The 23,968-nt window shown below is 39.8% G+C and overlaps 2 protein-coding genes across 2 annotated transcripts; both read right to left on the reverse strand.

Annotated features, from left to right (window-relative positions):
- Positions 1-598: 598 nt before the first annotated feature.
- On the reverse strand, positions 599-6,720 carry si:dkey-219e21.2 (nuclear factor 7, ovary). The gene is made up of 10 exons (XM_038732721.1): positions 6,594-6,720; positions 6,114-6,163; positions 5,725-5,879; positions 5,491-5,589; positions 4,500-4,625; positions 4,181-4,312; positions 3,768-3,896; positions 2,841-2,919; positions 2,488-2,514; positions 599-2,370 (listed from the first exon to the last, which is right to left on the reverse strand). The coding sequence occupies exons 2-10, from the start codon at positions 6,145-6,147 to the stop codon at positions 1,838-1,840; spliced, it is 1,314 nt and encodes a 437-aa protein (XP_038588649.1). The 5' UTR covers positions 6,148-6,163; positions 6,594-6,720; the 3' UTR covers positions 599-1,837.
- A 4,332-nt stretch (positions 6,721-11,052) lies between these two features.
- Positions 11,053-23,749, reverse strand: capgb (capping protein (actin filament), gelsolin-like b). The gene is made up of 9 exons (XM_038732692.1): positions 23,602-23,749; positions 18,508-18,701; positions 16,263-16,417; positions 15,274-15,432; positions 15,008-15,157; positions 12,565-12,651; positions 12,326-12,458; positions 11,615-11,706; positions 11,053-11,423 (listed from the first exon to the last, which is right to left on the reverse strand). Exons 1-9 carry the CDS (start codon positions 23,718-23,720, stop codon positions 11,358-11,360), a joined length of 1,155 nt encoding a protein of 384 aa, XP_038588620.1. The 5' UTR covers positions 23,721-23,749; the 3' UTR covers positions 11,053-11,357.
- Between the last annotated feature and the right edge of the window lie 219 nt (positions 23,750-23,968).

A 23,968-nucleotide genomic window follows, 5' to 3' on the forward strand; every position in this document is an offset into this window, starting at 1 on the left:
CTACAGTATTTTACTTAAATTAGTTTTAAATTACATAATTATTCCAAGGAAACATCCTAGGAAATTCTTAAAAACCACGGACCTGTAAAATAAAAGTTACCAAAAAATGTAATAATGAAATTTTAAAATAAAAGCTGAGACTAGAGACTAATAGAACCATAATATGTATGTATTTGATTTCCTTGAAAATTAACACACACACCTTGTAAAGTTTTAGTTTGCTTTTATTGCAACAATATAATACATATAAATACATAGACACACAGTTTATACATTGACATACATACAACTTGTATGTAAAATTGTATCTTTCTACATCTAAGTATTTCACTCATATATTGAATACACATTTTATTACTATGTTGTGAGGTGTCCTTCCTCTTGTGTGTGTGTGTGTGTGTGTGTGTGTGTGTGTTTTGAAGTGTGATGGTGGAGTGGGATGTTGATCATAGGGACTGTGCCGACCTGAGGGGAGGTGGGCGTCTCTTCGCTGACAACTGTAAGGCTTATGGACCCTGGGCTTGTAAGAGAAACTCCTGACAGGCAGCACACACGTTATATTTCTTTATGTACAACGTGCAGGAAGAATTGAGGGAAATGTGTGTCAAAATACCTTTATTGAAGAGCTTTACAAATGTAAAGATACATACAGTTGATGTGTGGGAAACAAAGAAGATTTTTCTCTCAGATTGTGAAATTTTTGTGGGGAATATATCAAAGATAAGTACAGTATCAAAAACATGATATGCATGTAAAACATTTGTGCATATCTGATGGTGCATTATAAAGTGTGTGCTTGTAAGTAGATGCAGACATTTCTACACATAAATCTTAATGTTGTAGATATCTGAGTGACATTTTTCAATATACACAGTATACAGCTGTTCGCTTTATTTTGTGACAGACTCAACCTAGCTTATTCTTTAAAAAAAACATTTTTTAAAAGAGGTGTTGTTAAGCTTTTTGCCTTTTCCCCTCTCCTTTATTGAGTTATAAACCTTTTTTATGCATGTAATAGGTTTGCAAAGTGAAAGCCAGCCCAAAGGGAGTTCCTATCTCCCACAGAAAACCCTGCTCTGAACTCTCTGAAAACAGCTCGTTTGTAGTCCAGCCGCTTCAAAATGCTCGTCATGTAACGCTCGCCAAGTGGCTAGTCCGACACGCCCCCAAAAACACTTTTGTACTATATACTTTTGTTACAGATTAATAACTCACCACTCTGAAACTCTTGCTCCAGTCCATGTTGTTTACCGGCTTCCCACTAACCTGCCCTTCTCTGCTTCTGATTGGCTACTTGTCCTTAACTAGGAAGTGTGCATGTGCAACTCTCAAAAAAGACAAGATGTATCTTTCCATTGCTAAAATTAAAAAATTCGTTCAACACACATGGTGAAAAGAGGAGTCGCAGCAATGTGCATGTCGACACAAATATGGTGTTTTTTGAAAATTTTATCTTTAAATAAATATTTTAGTTTTTACTCAAAGTTGAGTTTTCAAAGTTTGTGTTTCTCGAGGTCAAAACTATAATCAGGTACATCTATTAACCTTCTCTATTAACAGTATAATTTAGCACTGTGTTCATGTGGCTATCCATTCAAAGCCAGTTTTAAACTGAAGAGATTTTAAATTCCATTCAAAGAGAAATTGACAAATATATGTAAAGTAACATTTAGTGAAGGCACATTCATGTGAAAGTCAGAGCTTGTGCTTTTCAATAAATTTCCAACTATAACTGATGACACTACCTTTAAAAAAATCATCTTTGTGCAAATTTAGTTTTCTGTATTTTTTGGTGAATTCTTCCAAGTGTCCAACAAGAGTTGTTAAGGTTCATCTCTCAGTTTACTGAGATTTTATGTGGTGGGATGATTCTAATGAGTGTGCGTCCATCCAGCGGGGCGAACAGAGGGTACAGCTTCCCTTTGAAGGTTCCAGTGAAGGTGTAGATGTGGGACTTTGTTTCTGCGTTGTAGAAGGAGATCTGGCCTTCTTCATAGTCCAAGTAGATACCCAGGCGTCGAGGCACGAGGTCGATGGGCAGCAGTGTCTCCGGCTTGGTGCAGACTTGGAACTGGTTCGTGCTGCGCCACAGGGCCCAGTATCTGTGCTTTGGGGTCATGGGGAACCGGCCTTGACGCTTTGAGTCGGCAGTGGTCATTCCCACACGCCAGTATCCGTTGTTGGCTATGTCCACCTCCCAGTAGTGGCGGCCGCTGCTGTAGCCCTCCCATCCCAACACGCAGGGCCAACTGTCAAAGCGCTGGGAGCTGAAAGGCAGGTCGGACGGTGAGAGGCCCTCCTGAACCATACGCTGGTCGTCTGACAGCAGCAGCCAGGGGTGGTTGGTCATGGAGTCAAGAACCACATCAGCTGATAGGACAAAGAGAGAGTGTCGGCACAATTGAGCTTTTACGTACTGTGAATGTGATGTTTGCTTCTTGTCTGTTCGATGTGAGATAAGATTAACAAAGTTGAGATCGATCTTACCTGCTGCGCTGCAAATCCAACTCCAAACTGAAAATAGAGACACGGACCTTATATTAAAGTTGCAGTGGATAAACAATGGAAATTTTTATTGCACATGGTCTAAACCAGTGATTCCAGGGGTTGGGACAAGGGTCACAAAATAGATCTAAAGTGTGAGACAATTACCAGGATGGGAAATTGGACAAAAAATATTCTTATACAAAAAATTACTTTGTGGTTGGGAACCACTGGTGTAAATAACAAAAAGTTATGAGCTTTAATTGTTCTTCTACTTTGGGCAAATCAGTGACACTTAAAGCTTAAAAAAAGCATAGATTAAGACATCAGTTGCATCTAACTTTAACAATGCACACCTGAGTTGGGGATGTATCTTGGAATTCCAGCTTTCCAGGTCCTTTGCTTTGCCAGTAACCATAACTGTGGAATCATCATCTGAAAAGGAAAAGAAAGATAAAATGAAGAGAGGTTGCCTCTCAACAGCATTTTCACGTGGTGATTCCTGATACTGCCTTCCTTTATCACCATGCGCTTTGCAAATATAATCATGAGCAGTAAATCTTGTATATACTGTGTGAACCTTCCAGGAAACTCTTTCTCCTCAGAGCAAAGACCAGTTTATTGTTATTGCACAAACTGCTGAAAGTCGCATAAGTATGCATGCCTTAACTCCACATGAATTAAAGTAAAACCAAAGCAGAGTTTAAATTGAGAACATTGCTATATAAACCACAGCATCATCTGCAGATGTGATGAGTTTACACAGTTATCGAGGATATTAATATAGTTGCTTATCAGTTTATCAGAGGCAGGTCAGGGATATAAACTGAATCACTGTAAAAGTCCTGCACTTCATTTATTGATGCTCAGCACGCATTCAAAGAGCATGGTTCACTCAAATCACATGTTACATAAAGCCGTTTCATAACCCGGTAATGTCTGCACTGTGTGGCAGTGAGCCTTGTCTCTGTTTAGATTTTTGAGTTCAAGCCAATACTTTATTTTAACATCTAAATGATGGTTTATTTGTGCGCTTTCAGAGCAATTAAAATGTTTATCTTTGAATTCAAGAGACTTAACAATGGTGTCTTTTTCATTTTGACCTCTGAGGAGCCCAAGTTGTTACACAATTTTATGGTTTACCTTGGGATGTATACCTTTATTGTTTTATTCTAGATACAACTGACCTAGTTATAGTAGTATTTCATAGTCGTATAATATTATATGTGTAGAATAGTCGATTTTGTAGAAATATTAATTTGTGTGACTCAGCGCTTCCTCACCGTGCTGTCTTCTTTGAGCAGAGACCAGGTGATGAACTCCAGCAGAGGCAGCAGGTTGACCAGCCGTTTCTTCTTCAGGCCCAGCAGACGCAACACTTTACCCAACTCGTCGCTCTGCACACCACAATTCTGCAAACATAAATATTCATTTCAAGATTTGGCACTGTTTTCTCCTTAAAAGAAAACATCTGACAAAACGTTTCCTGGCCTGAGAGTAAACAATGTTATTTTCCTTCATGTGCTGCCATAAACTCTGTCCTACTGGAGTTTTATAAAAAACAGACAAAGCCCTTACGATTCTTAACTGAGCCACACTTGGTAAATGTTCATTTCTGTTGACAATAACGAGAACTGAAACTTTTCCACAGGTTATATTTGGACTTTCGCTTTTAGGTTTAGTAGCTATTCCTCACCTCAGTCGCCTTCTGCAGCTCCGTTGCCCATTCCATGATCCTCAGTTGTGCCTTCTCGTTATCCTCAGCATCCTTATCTTCTTTATTTTCATGTTCTTGACTCTCAGATGCCCAGGGGGTCTCCTTCAGGAGCTGAGGGCGCAAAATCAGTAAGTTAAGATTGGTGTTTTTGTTTTGTTTTTATTTTAGAATACATTTTCTTTCACAACTAAAGCTTTTACAAAGATGGCACCTGCGATCTGTAATTGATAGTTACAGTATAGTCTCTTTAAGCACCCCAATACTCTCGCATCACCCATGCGCGTAGCCGCGTACCGACCTTGTCGACATGGTGGAGTTCGTCAGCCCACTCCAGGATCAGTTTCCTGCTCTGCTCAAGACTGCGCTCAGTACGCAGGTCTGAACCCTCTTTCTTACTGGTGCCCTCCTCTGGATCGCCACTGCCCTGCGAAAACAACACACCATACACTGTCAGACAACATCCTACACTGTTTAAAACATAAATTGTGCATTATTATGACAACTAGATGGACAGATAACAGCCACCTCATGTTGACAGTAATGCATGGAAATCCGGGCACTGATTGTTTATATTGACACCACCTGTGTTTCAGAGGTTATCACCTGCAGCTATATCTGCGTTAAATAAGTCATGTGGAAGGTTTTCCATTTACAGATGTCAAAAGGGCCAGGTCATATAAGCCCCTTGTAAAAAGATTAATGCACTTCTTACAGTAAGTGTTGATGCCCACCATACATGTCCCTGCCCCGTGTCTCAATGCAGAGGTTCATGTAACTGGGCTGTAAAAGAGTCAATAAACGCGCATCGTATCAGTCTCCACCCACCCAATTAACTCAGTCATCACTGCATGAACGGGCAACAATAATTGTCTCCTGTAGCAACGCTTATCAATCCCTGAAGTCAGTATGCACAGAATAAGGCATTGAATCTTGTGGGAGAGCAGTGAGGGTGAAACTCTGAGAAACAGGGTGAAATGATCGATCACATGAGCCCGTTTTCAAATTTTCCTGTCAGAATGAAAAAGGCGCTCATGTATTTTGTCAGCTTATTTCCTGAGCTGGCAAACGTCCTACAGTGGCCTCTTAAAATGTGGCCAAGCAAACCTATAACATCACCACTTCCTTATCTTGTTCCTCAAGTCTACAGTTCGCATGCAACACATTCAGTCACACACTGTAGTTTCTGTGTTGCCTGTTTGTTGCACTAACGAATTTTCACCGGCTGCTGTTAATGTGTAATAACATTGACGTGTGCGTTCTATCTTTTCCCTCCTTCCTTGATGTCCTACCTTGCAGACTTGGTCCACTTGCTCCTTCCAGTGATTGATGAACTGCACACACTCCTGCAGGCTGCGCAGGTCCTTCAGGCCGTTCTGGCGTGGATGTTGCTGCAGAAAACACAACAGGTCAAATTTAAATGTGTATTCCTACAGTCCAAAAGCCATAAAAAACCATACATCCATACATTAAAAAAGAAAATGACCTCAACCTCAAGGTAAAACCTCATCGATGTTTTTTCGTACCTGTGAGTGTTTGGTGAGGCTGCTGGTGGCGCCGGGTCTGCTGGGGGCTGAGCTGTGAGCCTGGACGCTCTCCTCAGGCAGGCTCCAGCGTACGGCCCCGATAGAGCTGCTCTGGGTGGTGCTGCTGTCCTCCGCCTTCAGCAGTATCCTTACCCCTACGGGGAGGGGGTGAGATTCTGGATTAAACATGGTGGGACTTTTGAGTCTAGGTTAATATCACTTTACACAACAAAAACGTCCAGCAGACAGTGAGGGGAAAAGGAAGTTAATCAACATAATATCAGGTATTGATACTTCCAAATAGCCAACAAAGGTGAACAAATGATTAGCCTTATTAGCAGAAGGTGGCATTCTTAGGCAGTGATAGAATAGTATTCATAAAAACCTACTTTTATCAGTTTTCATTATGCTCTTCATCTCCATGTTGGTGTCCTCACTCCTGTGGAGCGCAGAACACATTAATTTAATGTTTGGTTAACAGTCGTGGAAGAAGTAAAAGAAGCGATATAAAAATACTCCGTTAACAAGTAAAAGTCCTGCACTGAAACTGTAAACTTGTAAGGAATATGAGCAAAATGTGCTTTAAGTATCAAAAGTAGAAGTATTCAAAATTAAGAGAAGTGGCCCCTGTGAGTTTTATACTATTAATTGTGTTATTGGATTATTTTCACCGATTCATTAATGTGTTGCTATTTTTTAAATATTGCAAGATTTACATTCTCTTTATTAAGAAAACTCAAAATATCATATTTCAGTGGAAACATGAAACAGCTACAATATGTTGAGTAACAGAATATTTATGTAAATGTAGCATGCAGATGTGATTCAAGCTTTAAATTTGCTTATTAATTTCGTCGTAGGTTACCTACCTTTAGTCTGAGGGAGCGTTGGTGCAGCTTTGCTGGTGGAGAAGAATGGACAGCCACTGCGCTCTAATCAGAGTATTTGTTCCTCCCTGCGTCTCCTTGATCTTTGGACTTTTTTATGGTCTCTGAGTTGGCAAGGGAAACTTTCCGCAGAGCTCTCTGACACGAAATCCTCTCAGCTTCCCAGCAGCTGCTGGTACGTTTACAGTAAGGGCAAAAGGCGTCACAGTTATCTGGATATCACGCAGAGTGACGCACATGCTTTGATTTTGATGAACGCCTTTAAAACAAGGTTGTTGCTAATATATTTATATATAGTGGGAGCTGAGCTATGACTGGCAGTGTGAGGGTTTTTAAAACAGATGAATATATAATAGACTTCAATTACTGTGTAACATAGTTCAAGAGGCCTTAAGGTGTAAACATGATCTGTGAAGCACATTTGCAATATCTTACCACATGTACCACTGCTTTTACGTAACACTTCATGCCAATAACAGTTGTATATCTTTGCTACATAATAATGACTGGAAGTAGCCTAATTTTTGTTTATTGTTATTTAATGTAATCAGTCTTATCTCCTCTCCAACATAAACTGTCATAAAATATTGATCTGAAATTTGTCCATTCTGGACGTTGAATGGGAGGAGGAGGTAAAAGGACAGACCCATAAGAAAGGTTTGATCATTATCTTATTTCAAGTGTAAATTATTATAAAAGTGATCGTCTGGGGGCAGTTTTAAAGCACACATTTTTAGTTATGTTTTAACACCATGCCTTTTAGACATTCTCCACTTTTGCTTAATTTCTCTTGATTCTGGTTTTGTGACTCACAGTAATTTACTCAAATTTTGACCAGGACTTTATTAAATGCAAGTCATATTTTCAAGATAAGAGAGACAATCCTGGTTCAATAACGGTCAAATAAAATCATATAACGTAGAGAGAGAGAGAGAAAGTAGTGGTTTGAAAGCAGGATTCAAACAAAATGCTTGCCGTTTTAAACTTTACATGTTTACCTGTTTACTTTCTGATCAGCTACAAGAAGACAGGTCAGAGTAAAACTGTTACTTCATGCTCCTAGCCCACATGCTCCTTCACCATCCTGCTCTTTTTGACCTGGATTCATCAGACTAATAGGCCATAAATACATCACACTGGACCATTTATTACATTTGGTGGCAGTTAAAGCAGCAGTAACATGAATGTTTAAGTCAGCTGGAGTCTTATGAGCATGCAGTTGCAGCATTAAGCTGTAGCACTTTTAAAGGACAAGGCAACTGAAAGTTACATTAGGGCATTATGCAAGATAGGTAGGTAGGTTTACTGTCACAACGTAACAAGTTATAGAGTGAAATTGAGTTTTGTAACTCCCGTCTGCTTCATAGCAGACAATAAATATTAATAAAGAATCAATTTTAAAAAATGGTAACAGAAGTAAACTATTATCACTGGAGCAGTGCTGAGGATGAATTAGAGTTTAAGAGTCTGATAGCTTGGGGGAAAAGCTGCTCTGCAGTCTGGTGGTGCGGCAGCAGAAACTTCTATATCTCTTCCCAGAAGGCAGCAGGGTGAACAGGCTGTGGCTGGGTGGGTACTGTCCTTTAGTATCCTTTGGGCTCTGCGTAGGCACCTCACCTCACTGAGATCACTGATGCTCGGGAGATGGGTACCAATGATCTTCTGAGCAGTTTTAATCACCCGCTGCAGAGCCCTCCAGTCCTGGGCCGTGCACATCCCATGCCAGTTAGTGATGTTTCCAGTCAGGATGCTTTATATTGCTCCTCTGTAAAAGCTGACAAGAACTTGGCACGAGAATTTGGCCTTCTTAAGCTTCCTCAAGAAATACAGTCGTTTCTGAGCTTTCTTCACCAGCGTGGAGATGTGAGACGAACATGTCAGGTACTCTGTGATGCTGATTCCCAGGAACCTGAAACTGTTCACTGACTTCACCTCAGCACCACTGATGTAGACAGGAGTGTGTGTCTTTATTTCTTTCTACCTAAAATCAATGATTAGCTCCTTAGTTTTGCTGACGTTGAGCAGTAGGTTGTTCTCTGAGCACCACTGTACAGGATTATGAATTTCCTCCCGAGATAAATTCTCATCATTGTTTGAAATCCGGTGGTGGTGTCATCTGCAAACTTCACAACAGAGTTCTCTCCATGTTGGGGATGCAGTCGTGGGTTTACAGTGTGAACAGGAGGGGGCTGAGCATACAGCCCTGGGTGGCTCCGGTGTTGAGCACTAGAGTAGAGGAGGTGAGTCCGCTAATCTGAACTGACTGGGGTCTGTTTGTGAGTAAGTCCAATATCCAGTTGCAGAGTGTTGTATTTAAACCCAGAGTGCTGAGTTTGCCGATCAGCTTCATGGAGGAGATTGTATTGAATGCTGATCTGAAATCCACAAACAGCATCCTGATGTAGGTGTTGTTTTTTTTGTGTGAGAGCTGAGTAAAGGGCAGTGGAGATGCATCCTCTGTGGATATGTTTGTTCTGAAAGCAAACTGGTGAGGGTCCAGGCTGGCTGGGACGTTGTTTTTAATGTGCTGAATTTCTCAAACCACTTCATCAGAATGAGGGTGAGAGCCACAGGGCGGTAGTCGTTCAGACTAGACACTGCAGACTTTTTAGGTACAGGAAGGATGGTGGCTGTCTTGAAGCAGGTGGGAAACCTCTCCTGAGACAGTGAGATGTTGAAAATGTCAGTAATAACATCAACTAGCTGATTGGCAGGTTTTTAGTACACGGCCAGGAATGTTTTCAGGCCCAGCTGATTTACTCATATTCACTCACACACATCTGCTGTGGATACTGACAGTGGCCGGTCCTCTGGAGGAGGAGTAGACTTTACAGCTGACTCCTCGTTGAGGAGATCAAAGCGAGCATAAAAGGTGTTAAATTCATCTGGTAATTTGGCCTCACACATGATAGGGGAGCTCCTGCTTTTGTAGCCTGTGATGTTTTTGATGACCTGCCACATATCTTTGGTGTTGTATGTGTTGAGCTCTCTCCAGTCTCTGCTGATGTCTCCGCTTTGCCTTCTTGATGCCAGCTTTCAGTCTCGCTCTAGCGGTGCTGTAAGCTTCTTTGTCACCCAACCGAAAAGCAGCCTTTTCTGGTTCTGGATAGAGCCCCATCTCCATCCATCCAGGCCTCCTGATTGGGGAATGATTTTATCGTCTTAGTGATCACCACATGATCAATAAATTTGCTGATATACAAAAAGTAAAGGCAAACCCAGAGTCCTGACACAACTCTCCACAGCGATTCGAATTATCCACGCAACACATTCACTATTTTTCAGTAATGCAGAGAATTTAAAAGAATAAAATAAAAGCAAAATAAGTTAAAAAGAATATAATAAGTGAAGAAAGGCAATAGTTTAAGCTTTGATTTAAAAGAAGGAAAACAATTTTATTAAAATTAAGGGAAAACATTTTTATTAAAATTAAGGGAAAACATTTTTATTAAAATTAAGGGCAATTAAGGGAAAACATTTTTTATTTGTTTATTTAAAATTTTTGGACCAAGTCAGAATCCTGCAAGTGTTGCAGCCAATTGTCCCACTTTTCAAAACATATCAAAACTACAAAAACATTTCTAAATTATAACGCTACCAATTGTTCTTTGAGTGGGATCATTTAACTGGACTGAATTTAGCCAAAATCATCATGCGGTTCTCTCACTGCGTGGTTCTCTTGTGTCCATGAGCAAAGCACTGAACTCCAAGTTGCTTCAGATATTTGTTTATAAGGGAAAAGGGAAGTAGCTTTGGACAAAACCATCTGCCAAATGAATGAAATGTAACATAATTTCACTAATCTAGTGCAACCAATGAACCACTGTGCTTTAACCTGGAGCAGTGTTTGTTTTTTGTTCTTAATAGTAAGTTTAACATTAATTTAAAAATGTTTTACTACTGATGTAAATTGTTCATCCAGACTGAACTTACTGTCAGTGGAAGAATTATTTAGATCCTTTACTTAAGTAGAAGTAGCAACTCAACAGTGTCAAATACTTTGAAGTGAAAAATACTTAATTACAAGTAAAAGTCATTCAAAACGTATGTTACGTTCAGCACAAAGTACTCTGTTTGAATGGCCCCTGTGAGTGAAATATTTAACATGTATACATTATTTGATTATTATTTCTCATGCATCAATAGTACGCAGCATTTACTGATGTAGTAATCGAGGTGGAGCTAATCGGAACAACTTTATATACTGTTGGGTAATTTAATCTATATCATTGCATCATAGTCTGTAGACCAAAAAAGTAAAAGTAAACAAGACTACTATGTAACATAATTAAAATGAATGATTATGTTACTGTGTGCAGGTAACTTTCGTGACTACAGAGGGCATAGTTTAAACAGTGTTCATGCCTCAGCACATTTCAAAGTAAACCTGAAACCCCCGGCAACATGTGTTGACAGGAAGAAAGAAAATCAAACCACTTCCTCTACAAGTAGATTCAGATTTATTTTTCAAATGCAGGAAAACCTGTGACACTAGAACAAATGTAAAAAAAAACCCAATCCAAACTCATTTACCCTAAGGTTTTCTTATATATCTCTTTATGTCTTTATAATCTCACCAGAAGACACTTGTTTGCATATATAAAAGTCTGAAACAAGCTACAGTGTGCTCCATCAGCACGGTACCTTACAAATATATATGTATTTTGTATCAGATGTTGTCTGTTTGTCAGATGTGCAGCTTCTTCTAATCGAGTGCAGGATTTGTCAAGTGTTTGCGTGAAATGTTTAGTTCCAGTTCTTGAAGAACTGCTTGAATATGATGGTCTCCTTCCCTTGTGGCAGTATCTCCACCTGCAGCACAGGGAACATAAACCTTTACTGCTTATTGCTCACATAAAGACGTTGCAGTCAGTGCACTTTACAGAGGTGTTAATAATTCTTTAAAAGCATAACAAGCTGGTTGATCCACTTTGAGAGCAGCTATATTAACATTTATAGTAAGCATTAGATGTTGTGTTTAATTTAAGAGGCACGAGCACTACCTGTGTTTTCATCCTGGGGTAGTTCATTTGTTCAATGAAGTTATCCGCCATCTGTAGGGCCACCTGCTTCTCCGCAGCATTCGCTCCGTTACCTGCCAGTCGAGAGTTAATGTGAGTGACGTTAATAACATATGTAACTATGCATTAAAATAGGATTACAAACACCTCACTAACCTTCTGGCCAAAAACCAAAGATAAGGTCTTTTTATTTTTTTATTGTCATATATTTATTCAGTCAGCTGTTGAAGCGCCGCCACCTGACTAGAGTCACGTTGCACGACCCGTGGCATTATGGGAGATGTAGTTTTGTTTATGGTTTTACATGCCCTGAACTTGCCACACACATCTCAGTAATCATGGAGACTTCATTAATTTAGATTTGTACATTTTTTATGTTTATCTGCATTTCATTGTGTGTTTTCTTCAGCTTTGAAATTAAAGTGTCTACCTGGAAATACACTCTTAAAATATGCCATCTTAGAAAACATTATTGTAAAATATATCTTTTTCATTCAGACGCTGTCTGTTAATATTTGTATATAATGCACAGTGAATAATGAAATCAGACAGTACGGGGCTGTACAGTAACTTTAAATACCTCCTGTGAAAACTGTAACTGTTATTTTTCACAATGCTCATTCAAATTTGATTCAGTATATATGCATTTTTGGCGGCACGAGTTTGCTGGTTCGGGGTCAAGTATTTCCTCACCTTTCCAGACAAAGATCTTTCCGTTGGCGCCGTTGTCCAGAATGAAGCAGTCGTCGCGAACCAGCGTCTCCTTTGCAAACGGGCTCTTCTCCGACACTTTGGTCATCGTCATGGAACCCGTCGCATCAGACACCTGTTGGGTAAATGTACACAGTCTTATGCTGTGCTTAATAAAAACCAGATGTAAACGGCAGTTTTATATATCGGTGCGTTTTTTAAAGCCCTGCAGATGAGGTCACCTTGTAGAGGGACGCAGTATTTGAAACGTCCGCTTTGCTGTCCTCTTCTGGCGTGCTCTCTGCCAGCGCTGGCACCGGTCCCAGGACCTGCCCCGCAACATAAGAGGAAGCTCAGAAAACAGAAACACCACAAGTTCTTTTCAGGACTCAGCATTGTTAAAGGAAGAGTTCCACAATATGGGGAATCTGCTTATTAGCTTTCTTGCAGAGAGTTAGATGAGCAGATTGATACCTCTCGCATGTCTATGAAGCTACAGCCAGCAGTTGTTTAGCTTAGCTTAGCATAAAAACCGAGACACAGTTAGCCTGGCACAGAGCAAAAGGTAATAAAATTAGCCTACCAGTACCTCTAAAGCTCACTAATAAGATGTTATATCTTGTTTAATTTGCTTCATATTTAAAGTTCAAACGAGGTTACAATTTTACGAGTAAATGCATTTCCAAAATGTCAAACTATTCCTTTAACATGATTTATGTCCTTTTTCTCTTAGTCCACCTCATAGATGTCATTTACACTGGGGACGATGGGGACATGTCCCCACCACTTTTTGAAATTGCTGACTTTGTCCCCACCACTTTTTAAAGCCTAAATTGTTAAAGAAATGTTCTACACTGTAAAAATTATCTAGGTGGTTCAACTTAAAAACTTAAGTTCAATTGCTGCCTTAAAAATGTGAGTAAATTCAACTTTAAGAAAAGCTTTGTTTCAACTCATGATGTTACGTTATCCAATTTGTTTAATTAATGATAATTTATTGTTTGAACTTAATACTGTGAGTTAAAACAACTATCTATATTACATTGTCCATTCAAGGAAACTTGCTTTCACTTGTCTAACAAACATACAATTCTACACCCTTTCAACTCACATTTTTAAGTTCAGATAACTCAACTTGAAGATTGCCTTTGTTTCAACTCATAAATTTAAGTTCATAAAGTGGATATAACTACAGTGTTCTAGTTGTCCCAATGTTATTTAAATGAACAAGTGTGAGTTATTCTACCTCCATTTCAAGTTAAGGGATTTAAATTCCAAATTTGTTTCAGTTTACATCTATAAAGGGCCTTGAAGACAGACCACAACAACAGCACCACTGTGCTATTATCTTCAATGACTTGTGACGGGGCAGGGAAGTATGCTGGTGCGCCTGTGCACGCCGCAGTCAAAGTTCAAAATAGCAGCAGGTGTCACCTCCTTTCTGAAAGGGGCTTAAGGCCGTTGTCTGGAACCCTTTCCACCGGTGGCACTAGTCTTGTTTACCACAGAAGTGTCTATATTTTGGTTGGAATTTGAATATATGACTTATCTGCAGTGTATAATTAGCAGGGGTGAGCAAGAACACCAAATCTTCTGTATCTGTGCTCAGAATGAGCGGGGCTTAATCTATAAGTGGGCGGTATTAACTGGAAGTTATTTAAGCCTGAAATTTCAGAACTTGCTATATTTATTAGAAAACCATTTACTGAACAGCCTCAGAATTGAGCTTCAGAGAGCTTCAGAGAATAGTAATTGATTTTTAAAAAAAGATTAATATATTTATAGTTTATAACAAAACAGATATTGACACATTTTACTCTGATGATAGTCATAAAAAGTATCTGTACCGGATACTCGTTTCAACCAAGTACTTGCTAAACCCTAATTAACATAAAGTTGATTATGTATATGTTTTTCTCAAACTCAAAAGACGCAGCACCTAGGCAATCCTCGTACTCTCGCCTTTTTTTCAACTGATAAGTTTAATCAACACTACAAAAGTGTCAAATAGTCAACACAATGAATTAATGCAAGTTTAACATTCTAAAACTCATACAGTTGAGTTCAAAATCCAAAACTTGTCACAGCTATTTGAGTTAAAAAGAAGAAGTAAGTTGACATAACTAAATGGGTCTATGATTTTTTTCAGTGTATAGATTGCAGTTAAATAACAAATGAAAATGCCTTTCGAATGGTTTATTTGCACATTAAGAAAACATGCAACGCGATTAAAATATAGAAGAAGCAAATGTGCATTAGTAACTTATAACTTAAGCTAAAAAGAAAACAAAAAAGCTACTGATTATAAAATGGCCCAAAAACGTGCACCTAAAACACTCATGTTATTAGCCTATATATTTTGAAATGTCATGTGCTATCGGAATTTTGTGTTTCCTTTTTCCTAAATAAAAAACTTTTTTTTTTAAAGATCCCCCCAGAGTCCCCACTTATATATCTCGGCATTGAGGACATCTTTAAAACACTCGTCTCATTCACCTAATATCACCTAATGTGGCATATCGGTATGTCTTGCGAGTCTCTTCACGCCGCTAATCTGAGGCCCTATGTCCCCACCACTTTTCATCACAAAGTGACGCCCTTGGTCCACCTTAATCTTACTAATATCTTGTGACTAAAACCACTTACAGGATGAAACATAATTACCTAGTAAAAGTGCGCATTTACCTTGAGCATCTCCTCCGGCTCCTCCCCCTCGCTGGTGTCCACAATCCGGGCTTTGCCGTGTCTGTCGGTGTCACGAATCAGCGAGGCGATCTCACGCACTTTCTGCTTCTCGAACATGTTGGCCTGCGACCCGATCCATGACACAATGGTCTGAAGGGCCAAAGAGTCACAACAAACTTTATTTTGGATTGGAGCAGTAGGCTATTATGAGAAACTGGATTATGAAAGCTGGCAGAGGTTTGAGCTGTTATGGTTTTTGTCCTCACATCTCCGAGGTCAAGGATGAAGCAGTCTCCTTTGTTGAAGCTGCTCCACGACAGCTCCACCTCCTTGGCACGGATGTTGCGTTTCCCTTTGATCTGGTACAACCTTTGCACGGTCCCAGAACCCTGAGGCCTCCTGAAGCCCGACTCCACACCGCCCGCCTGTGAGGGATGGGAAATGTCGCTGAGATTTCAGATTTAACTCTTGGTTTCTTTTAACAAGCTTGGCGTACTTGCAAACAGAGTGACATGAATGAACTTTGGCACAAAGGCCATAATATCCAGGGCGCTATACAATGGATTAAACCAGCAATAAAAAGATGCTCAATAAAATGAGATGATATGTCAAAAGGCAATTTTGCTTTTAGTTTCTTGTTAATTGAAAAATAATTTTTTTTTATAATAATTTTTTTTTATTTCGATTGCAAGTGAACAAAGGATACATTTTAAATTTTGAAGCCATCTTGCACTAGTAATATTAAACCTTGTATCTCTAAAATGTCCACTTTTATGGAACTAAGAAATGTATGCTTGTGTTTAGCTGATAATGCTTCTGTAACTTCCAAATACTTTCCAAGACTTTGTTACTAATTAAAGGGAAAGCAGCAAAAACAGGGTTCAATTGGGGCACATAGTCAACTCCAAGTAATTGCTGTTGTCAGTTCATAGCTGCAGGTCCACAGGAAAGAATACAATTCAACATATTTGAACAGTTACATTTCTATGAATATATTTTTACCCTATGATTCTATCTTAATCTTTTTAAATTTGCATTTAAAATGTATTGAACATTTGCCTGAGGTTATTTATAATTAGTACCAAATTACGATTCTCTCCAGGAAACTTTTTAGGAAATTACCCATAAAACCCATAAAAGAAACTGAAATGTAACTGTGCAGCTGAAGTAAAAAATGTCTTTGCTTGACAATAGAGATATCTGTGCAGTTTTTAGAGCATCTGAGCATCCAGAGTCAGGTCTCTCCCTCCCTCACCTTGTAGCTGACCCCCCTGGGGAAGAGGACCATGAACTCCGGGGACTCGTAACCCTGAACCTGCCTGTGCTGAACGGGGTCACCACCCAGAAAGTGGTCCAGCTGGGTGGCCAGCATGGCACACGCCACCTGCTCGTCCCGAGACGACTTCTCACCTACAACAGAGAAAGGATTAAATATCAAGTTTAAAAAAATTTCACACACACGTTTCTTCATGCATAATACATGTGGGCGACATTTAGACTTTTTGTTCACTGTTTTCCTATCAATATTATATTAATATATATTAGTTTATGAATGAATAGCATGGTTAAAAAAAATGCTTAAAGCTTTGTAAACAACAACTAGAATTTAAATTGGGATCTCGTCTGTTTCCTAGGTCAAGTTACACCTAAAAGTGCTTTGGATGAAACCATAACTGAGCTTGCATGTCGACAAAATCATGTCCCAAAAACTAGTGGATGGACCTAGAGCTGAGATTGTTTTGTCAAACAAAATTATCCGTTAAAAATTAAAATGAAGTCGACTTATGTGACTTTAGTATTTTAACACTTTCTTTCCAAGTAAAGCTGAAAAGAAAAACAGAAATGCAGTAGAAGTGAGAGAACATCGCAATAAGAAAATTAATTAAGAAATGAGGTCCGAAAGGTTAAGATGTAACAAGATGAGGAACAAAAGAGCTGCTGAGAGAGGTGATGGGTCTAAAGAGATGAGGAGCCAACAGTGTGTCAGATAGCGGACGCACAAACATAACACTGCGGTCATCGGTTGTAAACAAGGGGAGGAGAGAGGGCAGCATCAGAGAGACGCATGCTTGAGCACAGAGCCCTCTTCAAGCTGTGACAATCAGCTTAGTGTTACCTAAGCACCGGATACATGCTGGAAACAACAACCACATTTGAGTACTGTAACAATCCTCCTGCATTTTTAATGGACCCTGCTCAAAAACCATCCCAGTTTCCCTTTGGGACTTCTTCTCCCCTTATTCTCTCATCATCCCTCCGGCCTCTCTCCTCGCACAATGATGCAGCAGGTCAGCGCTGTGTCTCATGTGTCATCACCATTACCGGGAGGGTTATTAGCTTTTCTACCGCACGCAGCACACGGCCAGGGTTAGGTGTGTAGTAAGCACTGGACAATGGTTAGTGCTTTATTGGATGGAGTACAATAGAAATAGGAGATGTATCGTTTCTCTTTAAGTCAGGACAACACATTTAAGTATAAGTGTGTCTGTCCTGGCTTTTCTGCAGACCGACAGAAGCTTCCGGCTCCAGTGAGCTGCACAGTTGTCACCATCTGTTTTTTCCAGAGCATAGTGTGATACAGTATGTGTAGTATGTTGCACTGTATGTTGTTCTGTACACACGTGTCTTTTAACCCCTGTGTTGTGTTTGTACATTTGGTCTTTTCCCGCATTATAGTCAACAAGTCAAATTTCAGTCCATCATTTACTTTGGTGAAAGAAGTGATTCTGATACAGAAACTGATGCTGATTTAGCCTGATGATCACACTGAAATGTCATTTTGTTTCACTACGTTTTTCAATCTCTTCATGTTTGCCTTTCTCTGTGATTATTTTCCTAAACATTTTTTGTTTGTTGGTGTGTTTTGTTTTGCCCTGGCCAATCAACAGAGGGTGACACAGGCCCATCCATCCTGCCAATCTCGGCCTTCGGTAGACAACATTATTTTGACAAAAAAGATGGTATTTCTGTATGTTGACAAGAACCTGCACTACTGATGCTTGGCCAGGTATCTCTTGCAAAAGAGACTTGCCTCCTTAAAGAAAGGTTAAGTAAAAGAAAATGAGTGAGAACTATTTTTCAGTTTAAAAAAAAATATACAATTCATAGGTCTGGAAATGGCCAACTGTTTTGATGATGTCTCCTAACTCCCCGTTTACATCATATTTGGTGTTTCTTGCTCAGAGGGAATAGTATTCATCTTGAATAAATAAATGAAGCTGACTTGATTAAATAGTGGTCTGACATTACTGATTGATTTTGTCCTGAAATGAGATGCCATCATTGTGAATGTGCCACCTACTCAGACTCATTGGAAGCCTTTAGTCTAGAGTCAGATTGCATAGGGGCATGCTACATAAACCCATTGTGTTGTCCTTTGCTAAGGACATGTGCAGCAACACATTTGATGTGACTGCCCTCTCATTCAGACTCATGTTATTTTAACAAGCACGTAGCAATGGAACACATTATCTAACCCAGATGTTTCTCCAGTGTCTCACCTATCCACATGTGGAGGTCGGCTCCCTGTTGACCACGGTTCTCCAGCACCAGGTACGAGTCCCCGTTGAAAAAGGCTCCCACCTCGGAGGGATCCAGCGGGACTGCCTTCATTTTCTCCACCCTCCACACACGGAGGCCCGGCTCCCGGACCTCTGGACCAAACTGACCTGGTGCTGCCTGGCAGGTGAGCATACTGTAAGGAGGAAAGGGGATGAAAAGATGAGTGAGACAGGAAGGAAGAAGACGTATGGACAAACGCAGGCTCCAACAGTCACCAAATAGGATTTTTACAATATATATCAGTCAAATGGTGCATTGAGTCATACAATGGAACCTGCCAGCTGGTGGTCTATGTAAATCCTCTCCCACAGAAGGGGAAGAAGCTGGCTGAAACAGGAAGTGTAAATACAAGGTGTTGTGTCATGGTTTCCATGTGGAAAGGGATGCTCGGATTTACTTGGAGTAAGGAGAAGTAAAAGCAGAAGACAAGCCCACAATGCACTGACACATGAAGGAAGTACACAGCTTGTCACAACCAGGAGACCAGTGGCTATTGTTAGACTTTTTTAACTGAATTTTTAGCTAAACTTTACTGTTCTCCACACTGACTGAAAAGAAGTGTTAAACTGCAGACGCCTCCAAACCACAATCAGATAGAGAGAGACAGAGAGAGAGTGTGTGGAGGATGTGGTTGATGTGACAAGCACTGTTGCGCTTACACTCGACTCAAAATGAAGGCTTGTGTTGCTGCTTGATGACCACGAGCTACATTATATCACTTTTATGCAACACAACACCAAGGTAGGCTGCACTAACACAACACAAGTTCGCAAAAAAAGGTGTTGCTATATACAAGCTGGATCATGTCACAGGTGAGAGGTGTGCCAGGTATGGACTTTTGGTTTGGGTCACTCTAATGTACACCTTTCTCTACCTTACAGTTTTTCTGACCCTTGTTATGACCTGGCTCAAAAGGCCACAACAAAAGGGAGACACACCATGGTAAACGGTTAACATATGTTTATTTAACAAAAATAAGCCTAATCAATAGTTACTTCAAATTAACATAATTACTGTTTGAGGTATGTAGTCTGTGGTTTCAGTAGTGTCTGTGCAGGATGATGGTTGCATGAATGTATTTGTGAAGGTGTTGTAATATGCAAAAACAAGAAAAAACAGATGTTAATATCCTAAGTATTAGTGAATGAGTGAAAGAAGATGAGGTTTGTAGAGAGAGAAGAGTTACTGCTACTGCACCGTTCCTCTTATCTCTCCCTTTGTCCCACAATGTTGTGATGTGGCAAAAGCTGCCTCAAAAATTTAGACACATTCAACGTTCACAGTTTGGCCCCTTTATCAAAAATGCAATGTCATGATTTTCAGGTATTAGATTGAAGGATCAAAACATGTTAAAGCTAAATGTGAGGAATTCAGAGATGGCATACATGTCAAAGAAAGAGGAAACCACTGTTGCCAAGAACAAACCGTAAAACAAAATATTTATTGGTGATGTAAATAGTTGTATTAGAATGCATAGGTTTAAGCTAGGGGTCCCTAATAAACTGGATATAGGTCTGCAACCAACAAATATTTTAATTATTGTTTAATCTCAAGATCATATTTCTGATTTAAAGGATTAATTGTTTAATCCAAAAAAAGTTTTGTTTGACCAACAGTCCAAAACAAAAAATATTCAGTTTACAACGATATACCGTAAAACAGATAAAGATAGCAAATGTACACATTTAAGAAGTGGGAACCAGTGACTGCTGGTTAAATAAATGATAAAACAATAACCTCATTTAAAATAAAAGTCCACTTACTAGCTTTTTCCTGAGTTTTCAACTTTCTCAAAGCACCAGCAAATCATCACTTATTTTAATTTGACTGATTAATTGATTAATTGACTTCAGCACTAATGTGTGCCTATTTGTAAAATCCAGTATTTAAAAAGGTATCTCATGCATTATAATAGTGTTAGATATTTGAAGGCTTTTCCTGGATGATAACACACACAAACATTTGAAACCTTATCAAACCCGTGTGGAGGCAGAGGTTTCCGCTGTTTTGATAAGGAAAGCCCTGCAGCTTTATGGGGGTTGGGTCATTTTCAAATTAAACTCTACCAACATTTCACATTCATATAAATATTGCTGTATTAAAATAAAAATACCTTATTATCCTTATAATAGTCAGTAAGGAGTAGTCAATTTAGCTGCTAGACAGGCGCTAGGTGGCAGCCATAAGTGATAAAGTAGGACTGGAAAACTAACAATTAGCATGATAGTGATTAGAGTTAGCTGAGGACACTGTAGCATGTAAGATACTGCCTCCAACTCTCCTATATTATCTGTTAAAAACAACTCATGATGCAGCAGAAAAAGATTAAACTGTTAGCGCTAATTATCAGAATTTTGATCAGTCAAACAGGAAGTCATCAGCAGCTCCGCCCCTTTCGGGTTTTTTTTTTAGCTTGAAAGATAGTTTTTATGACTTTTGACTCTCCTGGTATCTGCTATCAGCTAACACTTTTACATCTCTCAACATTTGAACAATTTGTGATTAAGAAACAGCTTCTGTTTACTGGCCAAAACAAGCCAGATGGAGAGACGCTGCTGTGGATAACAGTAGGGTTGTGGAGCAGAGGAGGTTAGGGAGTGAGGAGAGAGAGAGAGGGCCTGAGGCAGCACATGTGGGGGCCCCGGGTTAAAGTTACAATGCCCGGACAGCCGCTCCAAGAATAAATAAGGAGGCAGAGAAAAAGGGCCGGTCCACTTAACTGTATGATCTCCTCTGGTACCTCCGGCATGCTGTCTGACTCCGGCTCCATTCTGTGTGTCCACTGGAGTGTGTGAGAACCGGTATGTGTGTGTGAGGTTGTAAGGGATGGAGAGGTCTAGCGAGGAAAAGCGTTTTGCGCTCACCTGGCCTGGATAGCTTATATGTGGGAGGTAACTGGAGCCGGTGTGATGAAAGCCTACCTGCGGCCTGTGGATAGGACGCCTTGTGTGTGTGTGGTTACTAGAGTCGGGTTCCTGGTTCCTGGCTAAAGCTAAACACCAAGCGGATAATTACTGGGAGAGCAAACTGCTAGCTCCTCCATCTTTCCACTCTTCCCTTCTCCTCTGACTCCAGCTCTTCCTCCTCCTCTACCCTGTCCCTGTATACCCTCCTCCTTCAGACTTTTTCAATTCTACGGCTTGGATCAGCATAAAATTCTCCTGGTCGAACCATTGGTATAAAACATGAAAAACTGTGTTAGAAAATTTCTGGTAAGTCAATAAAAAGTCAAAAAGGTACCAGCCTGTGAGCTTAAAAAATCTGGTGATAAGTTAACTACAACTCTCAAGGTGCATTCAAGTAAAAGACATCCAATCACGGAGCTATATAATCGTGTTATGTTTGCAGCTAATGCCAAGTAGACGCTAAAGAAAACTGATCACACAGTCTGCACCTTAACTTAATTCAGGTTCACATTCTGATACGGTTCTGAAGAAACTGTGAAGAAGTAACTTGTATGTAAATCCTGGCCAGTTGTGTCATGATGTACAAATTAATTTAAAAAAGCCATTTGTGCCTTTTCACATCAGCCTCCTCAATAAGAGTCAGTTACAGACTTAACATAGTCTATGTGCAACATACCACTACCTTCCTGTGTAAAAAGGTTAGGAGCGCAATAAAGGATTTCAGCAATACGATGACATGGGCAGTATGTGGCCATGTGTACATTGCAAAATGTTTTTTAGATGTCTGTTTGTCTGTTGATTAAAAACTACTCATTGTTTGTATTGTATAATATCGTACAAAATGAATTAATTATATCGTATCGTATCGTGTGTTGTCATTTCAGTTGTTTTCATTCATTATTTTGTTTCCTCTTCCCAGATAGACAATCTGGGGAGTTTATTGCAGGCCAGTTATGTGTCCTATATTTTGGGCTTGAACTACAGTCATGTAATGGTGAACGGCAGCAATATGCTACAGTCTAGACTGCTGATATTCATCAGTATTGATTTTGACCTCACATAATACCTTTGTTTGCCATGCTAAAGCAATGTAGGCATTAAGGTGTTATTGTATTCTAATCAGTTACATTGAGGAAACAACGAAAGAAAATAAGTGAGGAATAAATTCAGGAGTGAGTCGGTCTATAATGTTACCAAAGAGAAGACGTTAAAAGACAGAAATGTGCCCTCGGCTACTGAAGTGGTCAGAGGTGTCTGGTTAGACGGCGGAGACATGGAGATGGAAAGAGAGAGACGGAGTGAACAGAGGGGTTCAGATGGAGACACAAGGTCACAGATAGGCTACAGGGGTCACTGACTCAATCAGTCATTCATGCATTGGTAACCAGACAGAAATATGAGAGCAGACAATATGCAGGCGGACAGGGCAGCCGGCGTGGAGAGATCTGAGAGCAATCTGGCAATTGACGGTGAGTGTATACAGTGTGTGTGTGTGTGTGTGTGTGTGTGCATTTGTGTGGGTGCACTGTATATTTTTGAGACTGAAATCAAGACAGAGTGAAGTAGACGGGGAGAAACTGAGAGGACCAGAGAACAAAGAAGAATGAGAAAGGAATTAAAGTATATATGAATGTTATGTTGAGATTTTACAGCTGCAGGAAAATGTGTTTTTAAAGACTTGTGTTATTAAAAAACTACTTTTCTCAACTATGTCACATGATCTGTTGCCTCTTCAGTACCCCACCCTAACTTTAAGGAAGTTGTGAATCAGCAGCAAAAGACATCAGTATTATGTGTAGGAAGACAGGGACAGACTGGGAAAGCAAATTAAAAGGTGTGGTTTCCCCCAAGCTCGTAAAGGAAAAGTGGAGCAGAGAATATTCGCAGACTTTGAATGGAAAGATGGATGCCAGAGAGACAGAGTCTCACTGAAAGTAGACTAAAGATTCATTGTCTGTTGTGAGATCCATCAGCTGATTTCAGGGGAAGGGTGTGGGAGGAAAAATAGAAAAAAGATTCAGGGTGAAAACTAAGTGAGAAAAAGACCAAGTATGGAAAGAAAGAATAAATCAGAGACTGCAGTTGTTCAGTAAAAGGTGCACAAATAAACAAAAAGTTGAGACTTACCTTGGAGAGTGAGTTGGTGGTGGCACACAACACGTCTGAACAGGAGTGTGGAGAGAAAAGCAATCATGCAAGGAGAAACACGTCTCTGAACACACAAATTCTCTCTCTCTGACACACATTAGATATTTCCTGCCTCTGGCAGCCTTAGCCCTGCCCTCTGACTCGACCACAAAAGAAGCTAAAAGTGCGAAAACTTGATTGAATCAGGAGGTGAAGTTCCCAAATTCAAATGCAAACAAGGCGTACGTGACAAAATTCTGAAACAGCTCATTGTTTCACTCAAACTTCATCAGACTTTATTTCTTTAAGAAAGGTGATACAAAACACACACAAAAAGACACTTCATGGAGTCCCTTCCTCAGCTTTC

This window comes from Micropterus salmoides, unplaced genomic scaffold, assembly GCF_014851395.1.
Source record: "Micropterus salmoides isolate LMB-PRFRI ecotype aquatic unplaced genomic scaffold, ASM1485139v1 Ms_hic_scaffold_2, whole genome shotgun sequence".
Classification (NCBI taxonomy): domain Eukaryota; kingdom Metazoa; phylum Chordata; class Actinopteri; order Centrarchiformes; family Centrarchidae; genus Micropterus; species Micropterus salmoides.